This window comes from Scyliorhinus torazame, chromosome 2 (genome assembly GCF_047496885.1).
Source record: "Scyliorhinus torazame isolate Kashiwa2021f chromosome 2, sScyTor2.1, whole genome shotgun sequence".
In the NCBI taxonomy this organism is placed as follows: Eukaryota; Metazoa; Chordata; class Chondrichthyes; order Carcharhiniformes; family Scyliorhinidae; genus Scyliorhinus; species Scyliorhinus torazame.
Window position 1 is genome coordinate 268,727,092 of NC_092708.1, and position 22,175 is coordinate 268,749,266.

Consider the following 22,175-nt stretch of genomic DNA (forward strand, 5'->3'; position numbering starts at 1 on the left):
TTGTTCCCTCATCCAAATCATTAATATACATTGTGAATAGCTGGGGTCCCAGCACCGATCCCTGTGGCACCCCACTAGTTACTGCCTGCCAATTTGAAACGGACCCATTAATTCCTACTCTTTGTTTCCTCTCTGCCAACCAGTTTTCTACCACCTCAATACATTTTACCCAATCCCATGCGCTTTAATCTTGCACAATAATCTCTTATGCGGGACTTTGTCAAACGCCTTCTGAAAGTCCAAATATACCACATCGACTGGCTCCCCCTTGTCAACTCTATTAGTTACATCTTCAAAGAATTCCAACAGATTTGTTAAGCATGATTTCCCCTTCATAAATCCATGCTGACTCTGACTGATCCTGCCACTGCTTTCTAAATGTTCCGCTATAAAGTCCTTGATAATGGATTCAAGAATTTTCCCCACTACCGATGTTCGGCTTACTGGTCTATATTTCCCCAGCACCATTTCTCTACTAATATTGATCTCCCTCATTACCAATAATTGTCAATAATTCCCCAGTATAAGTTGCTAGCCATGCCTTAGTGTCCTTTAGACTCAGATGCTGGATCCCTAAACAGAACTTCCAGAATGTCAGTTGTCCAATGCCGAGCTGGCAGCTCCCGTATCTATTTCCATATTCAAGGGGTGGCCATTCACTTGGAGGGTTACCTTGATTCGGGCTACTTTAGGTGCGGTAATGCAATTTAGTTTCATTCAATCATCCTCATTGGGCTGGGCAATAAATAGAGCCCTAGGTCGGGATACTTGTGTTACCTGACAAGGGTGACACGTTCACTTGTCAGTTTTGGTGCCCCAGGCCACCACGGTTCCTACGACCACAAGTGCAGTACTGTTGTGAGTCCTCTTGTCCTCGGGGGAGATGCCTTGTCGGGCTATGGTGGTTCTTGGCCAATGGGTCTGACCACGACGTTGCTCAGGTGGCAACTGGGTCCCATCGCCCTCCTCTTGGGGGAATGTTACTCATTGGAATGGGGATGGCAAACTCTGTGTACATTGTAGTCCATAGAGCCCTGGAATTCCTGGATCCAGGGAATTGAACCTAGGACCCTGGTGCTGCAAAGTAACATTGCTAACCACTGTGCTGGCCGGAGCAGACTCGGTGGGCCTAATTCTGCTCCCATGTCTCAATGTCTTATGGTCTTATGGATGTCATTGGGAACAGTCTGGACAAGAGGAGACAAATTAGAGTCCAGATAGGAAAAGATCATTCAGTGGGGCAGGAATAAATGGAAATAATGTTTCCACCAGACCAGCCCTGTTTGTGGATATTCGGAGGGAGGCTAAAACAGGATTCTGGGGGTTGGGAAACTGAAATTGGAATGTTGGGGGAGGTGGGGTGAATTCTTCAGATGAGATGAGGTTAGTGGCATTAAACTGCCAGTAATTTTCACTCTCCTGGAACCTGCACATCACATATTCTTTCCTGAAGCCATGCAGGGTACTTTTGGCGACCTCCACTTTCTACAGTCGAGCAAAATGTGGCGGGGTAATCTTTTAACAATCTTCCAGAAGGAGGTGGGCAGCCAGTCTTCAATAAATCAAAATAATATGAAGTTTTGATGGAACAAGTGGGGATCTTTGAGGCCGGTGCTGCCTGTGTGTTTAAAGCCAGTTTCTGGTTCATTAATTATTCAATATCAGCTCCATTCATAAACAGATATTGAGCCGTGCAAGCACCAACTACTCTCCCCCCCCCCCCCCCCCCCCCCCCCCCCCCTCCCCCACACACACACACTCCCCCTCCCGCCTGGTCTGTGCCAAGTCACCTGAACTCAGCTGGGTGTGGCAGTAGCAATGCTACAGTTCACCTCTGTGTCCTGGGCTGAGGAAGAGGCAAAGTTCCTGCCTTTCAGATCCTGGTTAGTTTCTGATGACTCTTGGGATCAATGAGTTCAGGATCCCGCTTCTCATGTGGTGATCCCAGTTAGAACATTGAAGGGAATGGTCGTTAAATGTTGGATGAGCTTGTCAACATCCACTGCTGGGCCATGAGAGCTGTTTGCCATCAAGATTCAGGGCTTTGAGGTTAGGGCAGAAAAATCGAGAGGGGCAAAGAAAACTCCCAAGTATGTTGAGCAGCCCTTTGTGTCATCTACAGGTTCTTGATCATCTGGTGCGCCTGGTGCAGTCTGACTACATCTGGAAAGTTAGAGCCTACGCAATCAAGGGTAGGTGTCTATCTGTGCGACTCTCAGGGTCTATAATTTTCAGGGTGACTCTCCAATGGGCCTATAATTCTGAGGGGTGGCTATCTAAGGGTTCTATCATTCCAGGGATGATCTGCAAATCCCACATGTTGCTTTCTGATGATCTGATGTGGCTCACTGTGGGAGAACAGAAGAATCATGAGGAGTAGCCATTTGGTTCCTCAAACCTGTTTTGCTATTCAATATGGCCATGGCTCATTTGATTGTGGTCTCAGTTCCACTTACTTTGGTGATACTATGATTTTCACTGTTAAGATTTTCTTCAGAATATATTCCAGCACTATCCAAAGACTAATGTCAGGCTAATGGACCCTCTCTGTTTTCTCTCTCTCTTCTTTCTTGAACAGAAACATTTATTAATTCCAATCTTCTGGGACCATTCCAAATTCTAGGGATTTTTGGAAAATCATAACCAGTCCATCCAGCATTCCTACACCTGTCTCTTTTCCAACCCTAGGATGTAGGTTCTGAATTTTCATCTCTCAAGTTTCTCCAATACTTCTTTTTCTACTGATGCTAATTATCTTAAGTTTCTCACCCTTATTTAACCCCTTGGTTACTCTGTATTTTGTATTTAATTTGTGATGTGAAAAGATATAAGCTCTGCCATTTCCTCCTGTCATGATATTCAGATGAACATCACAGCACATACATACACACATAATGATGGACAGATCAACGGACCAATCAACACACAAAACATGACAGCCAATCACGGACAAGTGCATACACAGTACAAAGCAGGGAACATGACACTTCCTGGGCACTCGGCTAGGAGACGGCTCAGGGCACAGACCTCATTGCCAGCCACTCAGAGGTTCACCATGTGCTGAATACCAGAGTTTAATATGTTGATAGTTCATTGAAATAAAACTGCGTTGTACCATTTGCAACCGTGTTGGTTCGTCTGTGTATCAGAGTACCCAACACTCCATGATACCAGGAGTGATTTGACACCTACCCACAAATCTGCCATCCTGCGCCATGGACACCGTCAACACACCGCAGCCGCTGCAAGTCGCTGGGAACCTCGGCGTAAATTGGAAGCTGTTCAAGCAGCGCTTCCAGATCTTTCTGGAAGCCAACGAAAGAGAGAGCGCCTCGGACACCAGAAAGATCGCCATCCTCCTCACCACCGCAGGGCAGCACGCCATCCATATCTACAACTCCCTGGTGTTCGTGGAAGGCGAGGACAAATCCAAATACAAGATGGTCCTTCTCAAGCTCGACCAACACTTCAACGTTGAGGTCAACGAGAGCTTCGAGAGATATGTCTTCCAGCAGCGCCTGCAAGGTAAGGATGAGCTCTTTCAGTCATTCCTTACCCATCTCCGCATCCTCGCGCAGTCCTGCGGTTACGACACCACCTCAAACTCCATGATTCGGGACCAGATCGTTTTTGGGGTCGCCTCAGGCACCCTACGCCAGCAGCTTTTAAAAATAAAAGGCCTCACCTTAACCTCCGGAATCGAAGCCTGTGTCCTGCACGATAACGCGACTAGCCGCTATGCACAATTTCAGGCGACCGAATCGGCGCGGCGGGGGTCCTACGCGGCCGGATCGGCGAGCCAGGTGCTCCACGAGGCCGAACGGGTCCAGGCGATCGAGTTCCTCCCGGCCCGCGGCCCGGATGACGTCAGCCATTTCGCGCGCTTTTCGAGGCCTCCTGCACTTGTGCGCGCCAAAACCTACGGCAACACCGAGGGACGTGATGCGCAGGCGCGCCCGACGCAAGACCGAACTGCGCATGCGCAGTGGTGCAACGAACGTCATGACGTCACGACGTGCGGCAACTGTGGAGCTGCACATTTAAAGCGGCAATGTCCCGCAAGAACCCGACAATGCCTACGCTGTGGCAAGGTGGGCCACTGTGCTGCTTACTGTCGAGCAGCTCAACCTGTCAATCGTCCACAACTCTTTCACGCGCTCGGCAGGGACTATGTCATCGTCGTTGACTACTTCTCCAACTACCCAGAGGTCATACGCCTGCACGATTTGACGTCGTCCGCTGTCATAAGGGCCTGCAAAGACACCTTCGCTCGCCACGCCATTCCGATGACGGTCATGTCGGACAATGAGCCCTGTTTCACCAGCCAGGAATGGTCATCGTTTGCTGCCTCGTATGGCTTCACACACGTGACGTCTAGCCCTCTGCACCCCCAGTCCAACGGAAAGACGGAGAAGGGCGTTCACATTGTCAAGCGGCTCCTCTGTAAGGCTGCTGCTGCCGGATCGGATTTCTGTATCGCCCGGCTGGACTATCGCTCGGCCCCACTAGCCACTGGTCTCTCACCAGCCCAGCTGTTGATGGGTCGCGCCCTCAGGACTACTGTGCCTTCCATTCTGGCGCCCACAATCGACCATGCTCCGGTGCTGCACAGGATGCAACTGCAGCGCGGTCGCCAGAAGAGGTCATATGACACACGGGCAACTGATCTTCCCGCCCTGGCCCCTGGAGACGAAGTCCGCATCCACCTACCAGAAGGTGGCTGGTCAGCACCTGCCGAAGTTCTCCGACGCGTGGCTCCCCGCTCGTTCCTGGTTCGCATGCCTGATGGATCCATTCGTTGGCGCAATCGCCGGGCTCTTCGCCTGCTTCCACGCTCGCTACGAGACCTTACACCGACACCGTACACTCCTGTTGTTCCTGATTTCGACTTTGTGGAGCTGCCTGCTACCATGCCCCTTCCGTCGTTGCCCGTGGCCAGGCCCGTTCCTCAGCCGGTGGTTCCAGACCTGCCCTTGAGGCGGTCAACCTGAATTCGTCGCCCACCTACTAGACTGGACTTATGGGACTGTTTATACATTGAACTCATGCAACCACTTTGTTAATATGTTTATGTTCTTATCGTTACAGGAATTTGTTTTATCGTTCAACATTTCCCCGTTCTTTGTTTATGGTACAACCTCGTTGTTATGTCGCACCCGACATCGCCCCTTGTATATAGTTAAGCCCCATGTACATGCTGTAAATATTGCACACACACACATTTAGCTACACTCAGTACACATCTCTATTTATAAACACGTAGGCACATAATCCTGCAAAAAAGGGGGGATGTCATGATATTCAGATGAACATCACAGCACATACATACACACACAATGATGGACAAATCAACGGACCAATCAACACACAAAACACGACAGCCAATCACGGACAAGAGCATACACAGTACAAAGCAGGGAACACGACACTTCCTGGGCACTCGGCTAGGAGAGGGCTCAGGGCACAGACCTCATTGCCAGCCACTCAGAGGTTCACCATGTGCTGAATACCAGAGTTTAATATGTTAATAGTTCAATGAAATAAAACTGCGTTGTACCATTCGCAACCGTGTTGGTTCGTCTCCTACCCCATAATTTCTCCTGTCTCCGCCTCCAAGGGACCAACTTTTCCAAACATATGAATCAGGAGAAGGCCACTCGGCCCCTCAAACCTGCTCCACCATTTAATAAAATCATGGCCGATCTAATTGTGGTTTCAGTTCCACTTACCTGTGTACTCCTCATAACCCTTGACTCCATTAGGTCAAAATCTGTCTAACTGAGACTATGTGAAATGATACAGCCTCTCCTGCTTTCTGGGGAAGGGAATTCCATTAACGACTCTCTGAGAAAACAAAACTCTCTTCATCTGTTTTAGGGAGGGACTCTCCGCTCCATCACCCAGGCGGGATTCTCCGTTCCCACTGCAGTGAACAGAGATTTGGCTGAGCCCCAAATTCTCTGTCCTCGCTGGCAGTGGTAGTGAGGCGGACTCGCAACAGTCAATTCCGGCCCTAATTTTTAAATTGGGTCCCCTAGTTGTAGACTCCTGACAAGGGGAAACATCCTCTCAGCATCCTTTGGAAAATAAGATCATCTCTCATTTTTCTGAACTTCAATATGGGTAGGCCTAACCTGCTCTTTCCTCATTAGATAACCCCTTCATCCCAGGAATCAGTCAAGTGAACTTTCTCTGAACTGCTTCCAGTGCAATTATATACTTAAGTAAGAAGACCAAGGACTTCCGGTTGCGGCTATGCGGAGCTAAGTCGCACATTCGGCGGCTCCCGCAAAAACGGACTTTTGTGCTCTTTTCAGGGCCCCCAACGGCATTTTTCCGGCGTTTCCCGGTGTGGGAAGGAGTCTACAACAGCTCCCCGTCAGTATATGGCTTCAACTAGGAGCGGGGTGACAAAAAAGGTGGTGGTGGACCCGAAGAAGGTGCGAGGGAAGAAGGACAAAATGGCGGCGGGCAGAGACCAGGCAGCGTAGATGCAGTGGGCGAAAGAGCAGCAGGAGGGTATCCAGCGCTGCTTCAGAGAGATTAAAACGGACCTGCTAGAGCCGATGAAGGCGTCTATTGATAAGCTGTTGGAGACACAGACGGCCCAGGGAGTGGCGATCCGCGAGGCTCGACAAAAAGATCTCTGACAATGAGGACAAGATCTTAGGCCTGGCGGTAAAGGTGGAGGCGCACGAGGCCCTCCACAAGAAATGGCAGGAGCGGTTCGAGGAGATGGAGAATCGGTCGAGGCGGAAGAATCTGCGGATTCTGGGCCTCCCGGAGGGGCTGGAGGGGCCGGACGTGGGGGCCTATGTGGTCACCATGTTGAACTCGCTGATGGGAGTGGGGTCCTTCCAGCGGCCCCTGGAGCTGGAAGGAGCCCATAGAGTGCTGGCGAGGAGGCCCAAGGCTAACGAGTCTCCACGGGCGGTGCTGGTGAGGTTCCATCGGTCCGTCAATCGGGAGGGTGTGCTCAGATGGACCAAGAAGGAGAGGAGCAGCAGGTGGGAGAACGCGGAGGTTCGGATATATCGGGACTGGAGTGCGGAGGTGGCGAAGAGGAGGGCCGGGTACAATCGAGTGAAGGCGGTGCTACACAGGAACGGGGTGAAGTTTGGCATGTTGCAGCCGGCGCGACTGTGGGTTACCTACAAGGGCCGGCACCCATTATTTTGAGTCTCCGGAGGAGGCGTGGGCCTTTGTTCAGGCCGAGAAATTGGACACAGATTGAGGGTCGGGAGGGGCGATTGGGGACTGCGGCTGATATGCGATGTTTATTTTTGTTTCGAGGGGGGGGGCCTTTGTATTGCTCCGGGTTTCTTTTTCTTTGTGTTTTTTCTCTTTTGGGTTGGTGAGGGTGGCTGGGGCGGATTGGGCACTGTTTTGGTTGGATTGGTTGGGGGGGCTCTTGGAGGTGAGATGGGGCCCCGTGGGGGAGGAGGAGGCCCGAGGCAGGGTGAGGGGACCGGGCCTGTAAAAGCAGCTGCGTCAGAGGTGGCGGGGCCTGGTAGGTGGAAAGCGTGGGTTTTTTCCCCTGCTGAAGACTGGAGGGGGGCGGGGCCGGGGCAAGGAAGCGAGGGTTGTTTCCCGCGCTTAGAATGGAAGGGGGAGAGCCTATGGATGGGGACGGGAGAGGAGGGTGTGCCGCACAATGGGAGGAGTCGAAGGAGAGGCGGGGAGTGGCCGGGGTCAGCAGGAGTCAGCTGACTTGCGGACGTGCAATGGGGGGAGTAAATCAGCTAGGATGGGTCCTAGCCGGTGGGGAGTGGGGGGTGGCGGGTTGGGTGGGGGGGGGGGGGGCATTGAGTTGCTGCTGCTATGGTCGAGGAGCTGGAGTGAGTGGGGGGGGGGGGGTCGAGACAGGGGTATGCTGCTGTGGGGAACGGGCCGGGTGTGGTGTACGGGCGCGTGGCTGGCCAAGGAGGGGTCATGGTTAGTCGGCGGGGGAGGGGGGCGGGTAGCCCCCTGATCCGGCTGATAACCTGGAATGTAAGGGAACTGAATGGGCCGGTTAAGCGGGCCCGCGTGTTCGCGCACCTGAAGGGGCTCAAGGCGGATGTGGTTATGCTTCAGGAGACACACCTGAAGGTGGCAGACCAGGTAAGACTGAGGAAAGGGTGGGTAGGTCAGGTGTTTCACTCGGGGCTGGATGCCAAAAATCGAGGTGTGACGATCTTGGTGGGAAAGAAGGTGTCGTTTGAGGCGTCGAGCATTGTGGCAGATAATGGCGGCAGGTACATAATGGTAAGTGGTAAGTTGCAGGGAGAGAGGGTGGTACTGGTCAATGTGTATGCCCCGAACTGGGACGATGCAGGTTTCATGCGGCATATGTTGGGTCGAATCCCAGACTTGGAAGTGGGGAGCCTGATAATGGGGGGAGACTTTAACACGGTGCTGGATCCGGCACTGGATCGCTCCAGGTCTAGGACGGGTAGGAAGCCGGCGGCAGCTAGAGTGCTGAGGGGTTTATGGACCAGAAGGGAGGGGTGGACTCTTGGAGATTTGCAAGGCCGGGGGCTAGGGAATTTTCATTCTTCTCACATGTCCATAAAGCTGATTCCCGAATCGACTTTTTCATCTTGAGTAGGGCACTGATAGCGAGTGTAGAGGATACTGAGTATTCGGCAATAACCATTTCGGACCACGCCCCGCATTGGGTGGACTTGGAGATGGGGGAGGATAGGGACCCGCGCCCGCTGTGGCGCTTGGAGGTGGGGCTGTTGGCGGACGAGGAGGTGAGCGAGCGGGTCCGAGGAAGTATAGAGAGGTACCTGGAGACCAACGACAACGGGGAGGTCCGAGTGGGGATGGTATGGGAGGCACTGAAGGCGGTGGTGAGGGGAGCGCTGATCTCCATTAGGGCCCACAAGAAGCGGAGGGAGCAGGGGGAGAGGGAGAGGCTAGTGGAGGAGATGGTGAGGGTAGACAGGAGGTATGCGGAGGAGCCCGAGGAAGGATTGTTGAGGAAGAGGCGTAGCCTCCAGGCCGAATTCGACCTGGTGACCACCAGGAGGGCGGAGGTGCAGTGGAGGAAGAACCAGGGGGCGGTTTACGAGTATGGGGAAAAGGCAAGCCGGATGCTGGCGCATCAGCTTCGGAAGCGGGACGCAGCTAGGGAGATCGGGGGAGTTAAGGACAGGGAAGGGAGCGTGGTGCGGAGTGGGGTTGGCATCAATGGGGTCTTCAGGGACTTCTACGAGGAACTGTACCGATCCGAGCCCCCACGGGAGGAGGGAGGGATGGGCCGCTTCCTGGACCAATTGAGCTTTCCAAAGGTGGAAGAGGGACTGGTGGCGGGATTGGGGGCCCCGATTGGGCTGGAGGAGCTGATCAAAGGGATAGGAAGCATGCAGGCGGGGAAGGCACCGAGGCCGGATGGTTTCCCGGTCGAATTCTATAAAACATATATGGACCTGTTGGGCCCGCTGTTAGTTAGGACCTTCAATGAGGCAAGGGAGGGGGGGGCTTTACCCCCGACGATGTCCCGGGCACTGATCCCCTTGATCCTGAAGCGGGACAAGGATCCGCTGCAGTGTGGGTCTTACAGACCAATTTCCGTGCTAAATGTAGATGCCAAGGTGCTGGCGAAGGTCTTAGCCATGAGGATTGAGGATTGTGAGCCGCAGATCATCCATGAAGACCAGACGGGGTTTGTGAAGGGGAGGCAGTTGAACGCGAATGTGCGGAGGCTTTTGAATGTTATCATGATACCGGCGAGGGAGGGGGAGGCGAAGATAGTGGTGGCGATGGACGCTGAGAAAGCCTTCGATAGGGTAGAGTGGGGGTACCTGTGGGCGGTGCTGAAGAGGTTCGGGTTTGGGGAGGGGTTTGTCAGGTGGGTTAGGCTGTTGTATGAGGTCCCGATGGCGAGTGTGGCCACAAACAGGAGGAGGTCCGAGTACTTTCGGCTGCACCGAGGGTTTCGCACTGGCGATTGAACACCTGGCTATGGCACTGAGGGAGTCAAGGAACTGGAGGGGGTTGGTGCGTGGTGGGGAGGAGCATAGGGTGTCACTTTATGCAGACGACCTGTTGCTGTATGTGGCGGGCCCAGTGGGAGGAATGCCAGAGGTAATGAGGATTCTTAGGGAATTCGGGGACTTTTCGGGGTACAGGCTCAACATGGGGAAGAGTGAGCTGTTCGTAGTTCATCCAGGGGACCAGGAGAGGGGGATTGGCGAGCTCCCACTAAAAAAGGCGGAGAGGAGCTTCAGGTATCGGGGAGTCCAGCTGGCCAGGAGCTGGGGGGGCCCTGCATAGGCTTAATTTTACAAGGCTGGTGGAGAAAATGGAGGAGGAGTTCAAGAGGTGGGACGCGTTGCTGCTGTCCCTGGCGGGTAGGGTGCAGTCAATCAAAATGACGGTGCTCTCAAGGTTTTTGTTCCTGTTCCAGTGCCTCCCCGTGTTTATCCCGAAGGCTTTTATCAGGCGGGTTAACAGGAGCATAATGGGGTTTGTGTGGGCCCGAGGGACTCCGATGGTGAGAAGGGTGTTCCTGGAGCGGAGTAGAGATAGGGGGGGACTGGCACTGCCCAACCTCTGTGGATACTACTGGGCCGCCAATGCGACGATGGTGCACAAGTGGGTGATGGAGGGGGAGGGGGCTGCATGGAAGAGGCTGGAGACGGCGTCTTGTGTGGGTACGAGTCTGGGGGCGCTGGCAACGGCGCCGCTGCCGCTCCCTCCAAGGAGGTATACCACGAGCCCGGTGGTGGTGGCTGCCCTCAAAATTTGGGGGCAGTGGAGGCGGCATAGGGGGGGGGGGGGGAAGTGGGGGCCTCAGCGGGGACCCCATTATGGGGGAACCACCAGTTCGCCCCAGGAAGCACAGGTGGAGGGTTTGTGGGGTGGCACAGGGCAGGGATACGAAAGTTGGGGGAATTGTTTGTGGACGGGAAGTTCGCGAGCCTGGGTGAGCTGGAGGAGAAATACGGGCTCCCCCCCGGGGAACACCTTCAGGTACTTACAGGTAAGGGCGTTAGCCAGATGGCAGGTGGTGGAATTCCCGCAGCTACAGCCACACACTGTACAGGATAGGGTGCTCTCGGGGGGGTGGGTGGGAGTGGGGAAGATCTCAGAAACTTACCAGGTGATGCAGGAGGAGGAGGAGGCCTCGGTGGTGGAGGTAAAAGGTAAGTGGGAGGAGGAGTTGGGAGAGGAAATTGAGGAAGGGATGTGGACAGATGCCCTGGGGAGGGTGAACTCTTCCTCATCGTGCGCGAGGCTCAGCCTCATACAGTTTAAGGTGCTGCACAGGGCACACATGACCGGGACAAGGATGAGTCAGTTTTTCGGGGGTGAGGACAGGTGTGTTAGGTGCTCAGGGAGCCCAGCAAATCACACCCATATGTTCTGGGCATGCCCAGCGCTGGAGGAATTTTGGAAGGGCGTAGCGAGGACGGTGTCGAGGGTGGTAGGATCCAGGGTCAAGCCGGGCTGGGGGCTCGCAATATTTGGGGTGGCAGAGGAGCCGGGAGTGCAGGAGGCGAAAGAGGCCGGAATTCTGGCCTTTGCATCCCTGGTAGCCCGGCGAAGGATTCTTCTTCAGTGGAAGGATGCGAGGCCCCCAAGCGTGGAATCCTGGATCAACGATATGGCGGGGTTTATTAAGTTGGAGAGGGTGAAATTCGCCTTGAGAGGGTCGGTACAAGGGTTCTTTAGGCGGTGGCAACCGTTCTTAGACTTCCTGGCTGAGCGGTAGAGATTGGTTGACACTGGCAGCAGCAACTTGGGGGGGGGGGGGGGGGGGGGGGAGTCACTTTATTTTTTGTTCTTGTTATTTACACTGGAGGGTCTGAGGGGGTGTATATACTTGCTGTATTAAGTCGGGGTGTTAATGTTAATTTATTATTTATGTCCGGGGGGGAGGGGGGTATGGAGGGTTGTTTTTCTGGACTGTGTTTTGTACTTAACCCTGTTGGGTTCCTTTTTCATTTTGTTATTGATATTTTATGAAAACCTTTAATAAAAATTATTTTTTTAAAAAGTAAGAAGACCAAGATTCTACACAGTACTCCAGAGGCAGTCTCACCAAGACCCTGTACAGTTCTGGTACTTTTCTACTCCGTTCTTGAAATAAATACCAACATTCCATTTGCCTTCCTAATCACTTGCTGTGTCTGCATACTAATGTTTTGTTAGTATCATGTACCAGATCCCTTGAGACCTGCAGTCTTTCTCCATTTAAATAATATCTTGTTTTTTTCCTTCCTACCAAAATGGCCAAGTTCAAATTTTTCCACATTATACTCCCATCTGCCAAATTTTTGGTCATTCATTTAACCTATCTAACTCCTTCACAAGAATGCCAGTAAAAGGGGAAAACAGCTATTTGATTGATCAAAGCATTGCCCTGGAGAATGAATCAGCGTATGGCTATCACTTTTGTTTATCTGAAATATCTATGTTTTTTCTGTCTGTGAAGAGCAACGTCCTGTGTATTAATATGTGTAGCTTCCAATACACAATACGGCACACTGTGAGCCTGACTGACATTAAATTAATTAACTGGGTTGTCAGCGTAATTCTTAGCGCACTGAGGATTATGTAGCAAAGGTTGTCAATTCGCAGAATCACATCTAATGCTGGGATAGTGTGCTTTGCGTTTTGCAAGCAGAACCACAGCTGACAACAATTAGGGTACCTTGTTCATTGCCAATAACAGCTGGGACGTGCTGTTTGCTACAATTAACCAGTCTTTGGGACGTATGGCCTGCATACCTAGAATGTCACTGGCACTGAAATCTCATCATTTGTAATGCCTTGACCAATCAGGGTAAAGCTGCCTGGTTTAAATTTGAAACAATGGCTTGGCAGTTATCTGTCAGCCACCATCAACTGGTGCATTCTCAATGACAATGCCTCTAGTAATCATAGTCCACTTGCAAACCAATCATCATTCTCTTCTCATACAGTATAAATTGCTGTTTTTCGCCTCTACTGGTATTCTTGTGAAGTGCCCTGATGAGTACAAGACGAAAAGCTTTGACATCTGTTTTTCTCAGGGGTACTCAAGTTCTGTACTATCAAACAACTATTTCTAACTAAATCCCTTTGTAGACAATTGACAGTTTACTTTCCTATTTTTTAATATGTCAACAGCAAAGTTAACTACCATACATTTGGTCCATTCTTCTAAGTCATTGACTTAGATTGTAAATAGTTGAGGCTCAAAGACCGATCTCTGTGGAACTCCACAGTTTGCCAACCCAAAAATGACCTGAAAACGAGAGTTGGTCTGAGTGTGTTTGATGGGAGTGATGTTACTCTGTACTGAGGCCAAGTTTCTGATGTTCTCCAATTTTCTTTTGCATGTTGATTCACTTTACCTGAACCCTGATGGAACAGCCTTAGGAGACATTGGTCGTGTGACTGAGCAACTGAAGGACTTGCTCCTGTGGGCACTTCATTACGAGCAGCAGCCTGGCATCAGACTGGAAGCCTGCAAAAGTATTGTGGCCTTGAACTTGAGAGATGCTAACATCCAGAACGTACTAAGAGAGCAGCTTCTGGTGGACCCTCACCCACTTGTCCGGAAGTAAGTTGATGAGCTACCGCTATCGGTGTAGTGAGAATTCTGGCCCGTGCATAGTCCTGAATTCAATGGGCAATAACAAACTCAGTCTCTTTATAGCAACAACAAATTTATAATGGGCAAGAGGAATTCACCATAACTTTCTGGCAGGCTGGCTTACTGGACATTGTCACAGTCAGGCACAGCAGGGCTGTTACACACTTGTGTGTTTGTATATCTGTTCAGTACTTGCAGGTTTGTTTCTGTATTTAAGATTGTGTATCAGCATGTATGCATGTTTGTTTATGTATGCATGTTTGTACACCTGTGCTTGTGTGTCTGTGTATTTGTATACCTGTGCATGTGAGTTACATTCAGTATGCAACATGGAAGCAGGCCATTTGGCTCAACTGGACTATGTTGGTATTTAGGCATGCACATTATTTTTGTATGCTTTTTCTTTTAGCTTTATGTTGTCTTTCACTACTTTAGTTGTTTTAAAAAATGTATTTCATGGGATTTGGGTGTCGCTGCCTAGGCCAGCGTTTGCTGCCCAATATGAATTGCTCTTGAGAAGGTGGTGGTGAGCTGTCTTCTTGAACTGCTGCAGTCCATGTGGTGTAGACACACCCACAATGTTGTTTGGAAGGGAATTCCAGGATTTTAATCCAGTGACAGTGAAGGAATGGCGATATATTTCTCAAGTCAGGACAATGCGTGACTTGGGGGGGGGGGGGGGGGGGGGGGGGGAATTTGCAAGTGGTGGTGTTCCCATACACCTGTTGCCTGTGTCATTCTGGGTGGTAGAGCTCTTGGGTTTGGAAACAGCTATCACGGGAACCTCGGTGAGTTGCTGCAGTACATTTTGCAGTCACATTGCTGCCATTGTGCGTCAATCACCATGTGTGTGTGGTGGGAATGAATGTGTGTGGATGGGGGAGCAATCAAGCGGGCTGCTTGGTCCTGGATGGAGCTTCCTGTGTTGTTGGAGCCGCACTCATCCAGAAAGTGGAGAGTATTCCATCATACCCCTGATTTATGCCTTCGAGCTGATAGGCAGGCACTGGGTGTCAGGAGGTGGAGAGCATTCCATCACATCTGTGTGTGTATTTAGATACATATATATATATATATATATATATCACATATATTATATACACACATATTGTGTGGGTGCGTGCAGGTTTGTGTGTGTGTGTAGGTTTGTCGGTGTGGGTGTGTGTTGGTTTGTGAGTGTGTGTAGGTTTGTGTGTGTGTTGGTTTGTGAGTGTGTGCAGGTTTGTGTGTGTGTGCGTAGGTATGTAGAGGTGTTTGTGCGTGTGTGTTTAGGTATGTATAGGTTTGTGTGTGTGGGTATGTATAGGTGTGTGTGTGTTTAGGTATGAGTTTATGTATCTGAGTGTATGGACACTTCTGGTGATGGGAATGTGCTGAGCGGACGCAGGAAAGGCTCTCCGACTGGAAGTTTTAATTATGCACTCTTAGCCAAAAAATAGGCTACTAGGTTTGCGGGGAAAAAATAACCCATCCTCCTTCAAGACTACCAGAGTTGCCGAGAACTGCCCGCACCCAACTGAAAACTGCCCACACCCAACGGGAGCTGAAAAGACGGCCGGATCAGTCAGAGCTCGATAGGAAGGATGGGCCGTGACGAGCATGCGGAGCAGGACGGAGGTCTCTGTACCCAAACAGGCCAAGTTGCCATGGCACATGCTGGACTACTCCCAAGAAGCGAATGGATGAACCCCTAAAGCTTGAGCTCCTAAAGCAGAGACACCATCAAATAAGAGATGATGGCAATGGTGGAGGCGGCGGTCGCGGACGCCCTGGCCCCCTTCAAGGTGGTGATGGAAAATACGGAGCAATGACTCGAGGTACAGGAGGCAACCATCAGGGAGCTGGAGAAGGCAGCAACCGATCAGTGCGACCAGGTCACCTCATTGGAGACAGAGGTGGCAAGGTTGATGGCGACCCGGGGGAAGGGAAGGTTGAGGACCAGGATAACCGGTCGCAACGCCAGAATCTCCGCATTGTGGGCCTACGTTCGAGCATCAACGGCACGAGCCCCATAGAGTACATGGCCCAGATGCTGGAGAGGCTGGAAGGAGGTGGGGGGAACTTCCCCAAACCCCCAGGTCACTCCGGCCGAGGCCCAAAAAGGGGAGGTAGTAATGGGCCATCGTCTCAAAGCTGCACCGGTACCAAGACCGGGAGAAGATACTGAACTGTGCAGGACACACGTGGTCCTGTGAATGGGATGGACACTCAATCCGCATGTACCACGACATTGAGGCAGACCTGGCCAGGCACCAGGCTGAATTCAACACAGCCAAGGCAGCCCTTTTCAAGAGCAAGGTGCGGTTTGGGATGCTGTACATGGCCAAGCTCTGGGTAACCTTTTACTTCACCGCACTGGCCGAAGCAGACAAATCCATACACATGCACCAACTGAGAAGGCAGCAGCAACAGCACTGAACACTAATTATTTTTACAAAAGGACAATTGCGTGGGATAGAACTGCTTCAATTTTGATCTGTGAGTCCCAGGAAGGAGAGGGTGAGAGTGGAGAGGTGCAGAAACGGGTGGGAATAAGTAGGAGTGGGGCGGGGCGGGGTGGGGGGGGGGGCGGGAGAGAATACAACGGGTAGGGGAAGTTAAAGATCACTCCCAGGGACTTCCGGGTGCGGCGATGACCAGCTAAGTTGCACGTTTCAGCAGCTCCCGTTGGAACGGACTTTTGGGCTCTTAATAGGAGCCCCAACGGCAATTTAAACGGCCAAAAACACTGTGCGGTAAACCAGAAGGGAATCCTCCCGGACACGCATGGATAAGGGAGAGGATAGCGGCCGGATTGCGGAGGATCCTCTGGAGCAGCGGCAAGGAAGGGAAGCTCAAAGCAAGATGGCGTCGGAAGGTGGCCGTTTGTTATGGGGCCCGGACCAACAAGAGTTCCTGCGGCGCTGTGTGGAAGAGCTGAAGAAGGAGTTGAAGAAGGAGCTGTTGGCCCCGATATTACAGGCGATTGAAGGGCTAAAGGAGGAGCAGAGGACCCAAGAGCTGGAGCTTCGGGTCGTGAAGGCAAAGGCTGCTGAAAATGAAGATGAAATACAGGGCCTGGTGGTGAAGACAGAGACGCACGAGGCACAGCACAAAAGGTGTGTGGAAAGGTTGGAAGTACTGGAGAATAATTCGAGGAGGAAGAATTTAAGAGTCCTGGGTCTTCCCGAAGGCGCAGAAGGGGCGGACGTCGGGACATATGTGAGCACGATGCTTCACTCGCTAGTGGGATCGGAGGCCCCGATGGGCCCTTTGGCGGTGGAGGGAGCTTATCGAGTTCTGGCGCGAAGACCGAAGGCTGGAGAAATACCTCGAGCTATAGTGGTGAGGTTTCTCCGCTACAATGACAGAGAGGCGGTCCTCAGATGGGTGAAGAAAACTCGGAGCTGTAGGTGGGAGAACGCGGTTCTCCCACCTACGCGGTATACCAGTTTTGGAGTGCGGAGGTGGCGCGAAGGAGGGCAAGCTTTAATCGGGCTAAGGCGGGGCTTCACAAAAAGAAGATCCAGTTTGGAATGTTGCAACCGGCGAGATTGTGGGTCACACACCAAGGGAAGCACCACTACTTTGAGACGGCAGAAGAGGCGTGGACATTCATTGTGGACGAGAAGCTGGAATAGTCTGGCGAGAGAAAGAGCTTTTGGGACAAAGTGGTGGGGTGATTATGTGGGGCGAGAAAAGGGGGAGGGGATGATTTTTCAATTTGTTAATTTTGCAATCCTGTAACTTTTCTCTCTTCCCCATGTTGGGGGGAGGGGGGAGGGGGGGGGGGGAGTATGAGGAACTGTGGGCGCCGGCCATTAGGGGCGGGGCCGAGTGGGAAACGCGGGCTTTGTTCCCGCGCTATGGTAATTATGGCGGGAACAGGGACGCAGGAAGGAGGGGGCCTCGCACAGTGGGGGCCGAGGACAAGGGGGAAGCCGAGGTCAGCCAGAGTTCGCTGACTTCTGGGAGCAACATGGGGGGTGCAACTACACTAGAGGGGGATCTAGCGGAGGGGGGAGGGGGGGGGTTAACTGGGTTGCTGCTGCGAAGGAGAAGGGGGAGTTGTTATGGGATGGGGTGGTCGAGGCGGGAGGGCGCCGTCGGGGGGATATACGGGTACGTGGGAACCGGGTGAGGAGCTGGGTTAAAAAAGGGGTATCTTTGTATGCAGATGATTTATTGCTGTATGTTGCGGACCCAGTGGAGGGGATGCCTGAGATAATGCAGACACTCAGGGAGTTTGGGGAATTTTCGGGGTACAAATTGAATATGGGGAAGAGTGAGTTGTTTGTGGTGCATCCGGGGGAGCAGAGCAGGGGAATAGATGACTTACCGCTGAGGAAGGTAACAAGAGATTTCCGGTACTTAGGGATTCAGATAGCCAGGAGTTGGGGAACCTTTTTTTTAAAATAAATATTTTATTGAAAATTTTTGGTCAACCAACACAGTACAATGTGCATCCTTTACACAATATTATAACAACACAAATAACAATGACCTATTTTATAAACAAAAAATGAATAAATAATAAATAACAAAAATGAAAACTAGCCCTAATTGGCAACTGCCTTATCACAAGTAACACTCTCCAAAAATATAATTTAACAGTCCAATATATAATTATCTGTCGCAACGACCTATACATATTATACAGTATATATTAACAACCCTGAGAGTCCTTCTGGTTCCTCTTCCCCCCCCCCCCCACCCCCCCCCCCCCCCCCCCCCCCCTCCGATCCTGGGCTGCTGCTGCTGCCTTCTTTTTTCCATTCCATCGATCTTTCTGCGAGGTATTCGACGAACGGTTGCCACCGCCTGGTGAACCCTTGAGCCGACCCCCTTAGGACGAACTTAATCCGCTCTAGCTTTATAAACCCCGCCATGTCATTTATCCAGGTCTCCACCCCCGGGGGCTTGGCTTCTTTCCACATTAACAATATCCTGCGCCGGGCTACTAAGGACGCAAAGGCCAAAACATCGGCCTCTCTCGCCTCCTGCACTCCCGGCTCTTGTGCAACCCCAAATATAGCCAACCCCCAGCTTGGTTCGACCCGGACCCCCACTACTTTTGAAAGCACCTTTGTCACCCCCATCCAAAACCCCTGTAGTGCCGGGCATGACCAAAACATATGGGTATGATTCGCTGGGCTTCTCGAGCACCTCGCACACCTATCCTCCACCCCCAAAAGTTTACTGAGCCGTGCTCCAGTCATATGCGCCCTGTGTAATACCTTAAACTGAATCAGGCTTAGCCTGGCACAAGAGGACGACGAGTTTACCCTGCTTAGGGCATCTGCCCACAGTCCCTCCTCGATCTCCTCCCCCAGCTCTTCTTCCCATTTCCCTTTTAGTTCATCTACCATAGTCTCCCCTTCGTCCCTCATTTCCCTATATATATCTGACACCTTACCATCCCCCACCCATGTCTTTGAGATCACTCTGTCCTGCACCTCTTGTGTCGGGAGCTGCGGGAATTCCCTCACCTGTTGCCTCGCAAAAGCCCTCAGTTGCATATACCTGAATGCATTCCCTTGGGGCAACCCATATTTCTCGGTCAGCGCTCCCAGACTCGCGAACTTCCCATCCACAAACAGATCTTTCAGTTGCGTTATTCCTGCTCTTTGCCACATTCCATATCCCCTATCCATTCCCCCCGGGGCAAACCTATGGTTGTTTCTTATCGGGGACCCCCCCAAGGCTCCAGTATTTCCCCTATGCCGTCTACACTGTCCCCAAATCTTCAGTGTAGCCACCACCACCGGGCTTGTAGTGTAGTTCCTCGGTGAGAACGGCAATGGGGCTGTCACCATAGCCTGTAGGCTAGTCCCCCTACAGGACGCCCTCTCTAATCTCTTCCACGCCGCTCCCTCCTCCTCTCCCATCCACTTACTCACCATTGAAATATTAGCGGCCCAATAATACTCACTTAGGCTCGGTAGTGCCAGCCCCCCCCTATCCCTGCTACGCTGTAAGAATCACTTCCTCACTCTCGGGGTCTTCCCGGCCCACACAAAACCCATGATGCTCTTTTCAATCCTTTTAAAAAAAGCCTTCGTGATCACCACCGGGAGGCACTGAAACACAAATAGGAATCTCGGGAGGACCACCATCTTAACCGCCTGCACCCTCCCTGCCAGTGACAGGGATACCATATCCCATCTCTTGAAATCCTCCTCCATTTGTTCCACCAACCGCGTTAAATTTAACCTATGCAATGTGCCCCAATTCTTGGCTATCTGGATCCCCAGGTAACGAAAGTCCCTTGTTACCTTCCTCAACGGTAGGTCCTCTATTTCTCTACTCTGCTCCCCTGGATGCACCACAAACAACTCACTTTTCCCCATGTTCAATTTATACCCTGAAAAATCCCCAAACTCCCCAAGTATCCGCATTATTTCTGGCATCCCCTCCGCCGGGTCTGCCACGTATAGTAGCAAATCGTCCGCATACAAAGATACCCGGTGTTCTTCTCCTCCTCTAAGTACACCCCTCCACTTCTTGGAACCCCTCAACGCTATCGCCAGGGGCTCAATCGCCAGTGCAAACAATAATGGGGACAGAGGACATCCCTGCCTTGTCCCTCTATGGAGCCGAAAATATGCAGATCCCCGTCCATTCGTGACCACGCTCGCCATCGGGGCCCGATACAACAGCTGCACCCATCTAACATACCCCTCTCCAAAACCAAATCTCCTCAACACCTCCCACAAATAATCCCACTCCACTCTATCAAATGCTTTCTCGGCATCCATCGCCACTACTATCTCCGTTTCCCCCTCTGGTGGGGCCATCATCATTACCCCTAACAGCCTCCGTATATTCGTGTTCAGCTGTCTCCCCTTCACAAACCCAGTTTGGTCCTCGTGGACCACCCCCGGGACACATTCCTCTATTCTCATTGCCATTACCTTGGCCAGGATCTTGGCATCTACATTTAGGAGGGAAATAGGTCTATAGGACCCGCATTGTAGCGAGTCCTTTTCCTTCTTTAAGAGAAGCGATATCGTTGCTTCAGACATAGTCGGGGGCAGTTGTCCCCTTTCCTTTGCCTCATTAAAGGTCCTCGTCAATACCGGGGCGAGCAAGTCCACATATTTTCTATAGAATTCGACTGGGAATCCATCCGATCCCGGGGCCTTTCCCGCCTGCATGCTACTAATTCCTTTCACCACTTCTTCTACCTCGATCTGTGCTCCCAGTCCCACCCTTTCCTGCTCTTCCACCTTGGGAAATTCCAGCCGATCCAAGAAGCCCATCATTCTCTCCCTCCCATCCGGGGGTTGAGCTTCATATAATTTTTTATAAAATGTCTTGAACACTCCATTCACTCTCTCCGCTTCCCGCTCCATCTCTCCTTCCTCATCCCTCACTCCCCCCTATTTCCCTCGCTGCTCCCCTTTTCCTCAATTGGTGTGCCAGCAACCTGCTCGCCTTCTCCCCATATTCGTACTGTACACCCTGTGCCTTCCTCCATTGTGCCTCTGCAGTGCCCGTAGTCAGCAAGTCAAATTCTACATGTAGCCTTTGCCTTTCCCTGTATAGTCCCTCCTCCGGTGCTTCCGCATATTGTCTGTCCACCCTCAAAAGTTCTTGCAGCAACCGCTCCCGTTCCTTACTCTCCTGCTTCCCTTTATGTGCCCTTATTGATATCAGCTCCCCTCTAACCACCGCCTTCAACGCCTCCCAGACCACTCCCACCTGGACCTCCCCATTATCATTGAGTTCCAAGTACTTTTCAATGCACCCCCTCACCCTTAGACACACCCCCCTCATCTGCCATTAGTCCCATGTCCATTCTCCAGGGTGGGCGCCCTCCTGTTTCCTCCCCTATCTCCAAGTCTACCCAGTGTGGAGCGTGATCCGAAATGGCTATAGCCGTATACTCCGTTCCCCTCACCTTCGGGATCAACGCCCTTCCCAGCACAAAAAAGTCTATTCGCGAGTAGACTTTATGGACATAGGAGAAAAACGAGAACTCCTTACTCCGAGGTCTGCTAAATCTCCACGGGTCTACACCTCCCATCTGCTCCATAAAATCTTTAAGTACCTTGGCTGCTGCCGGCCTCCTTCCAGTCCTGGATGAGTTGGGGAACCTTACATAGGCTTAATTTAACAAGATTGGTGGAACAGATGGAGGAGGATTTTAAGAGATGGGATATGGTGCCCCTGTCACTGGTGGGTAGGGTGCAGGCGGTCAAAATGGTAGTCCTCCCGAGATTCCTTTTTGTGTTTCAGTGCCTTCCGGTGATGGTCACGAAGGCTTTTTTCAAGAAAATTGAGAAAAGTGTCATGAGTTTTGTGTGGGCCGGGAAGACCCCGAGAGTGAGGAGGGGGTTCTTGCAGCGTAGCAGGGATGGGGGGGGGGGCTGGCACTACCGAGCCTAAGTGAATACTACTGGGCCGCCAATATCTCAATGGTGTATAAGTGGATGGGAGAAGGGGAGGGAGTGGCGTGGAAGAGATTGGAGATGGTGTCCTGCAAAGGAACCAGCCTACAAGCAATGGTGACAGTGCCGTTCTCCCCGAAGAAATACACCACAAGCCCAGTGGTGGTGGCAACACTAAAAATTTGGGGGCAGTGGAGACGACATAGGGGAAGGGCGGGAGCCTCGGTGCG

At 51.9% G+C, this 22,175-nt stretch overlaps 1 protein-coding gene across 1 annotated transcript in view; it reads left to right on the forward strand.

The window, feature by feature from the left end:
* heatr4 (HEAT repeat containing 4) overlaps positions 1–22,175 on the forward strand; it is a 264,817-nt gene that overhangs the window by 219,320 nt on the left and 23,322 nt on the right. The window contains exons 12-13 of the mRNA XM_072487079.1: positions 2,123–2,192; positions 13,351–13,540. Of these exons, the coding sequence (XP_072343180.1) occupies positions 2,123–2,192; positions 13,351–13,540 (260 nt within the window). The remainder of the gene's footprint in view (positions 1–2,122; positions 2,193–13,350; positions 13,541–22,175) is intronic.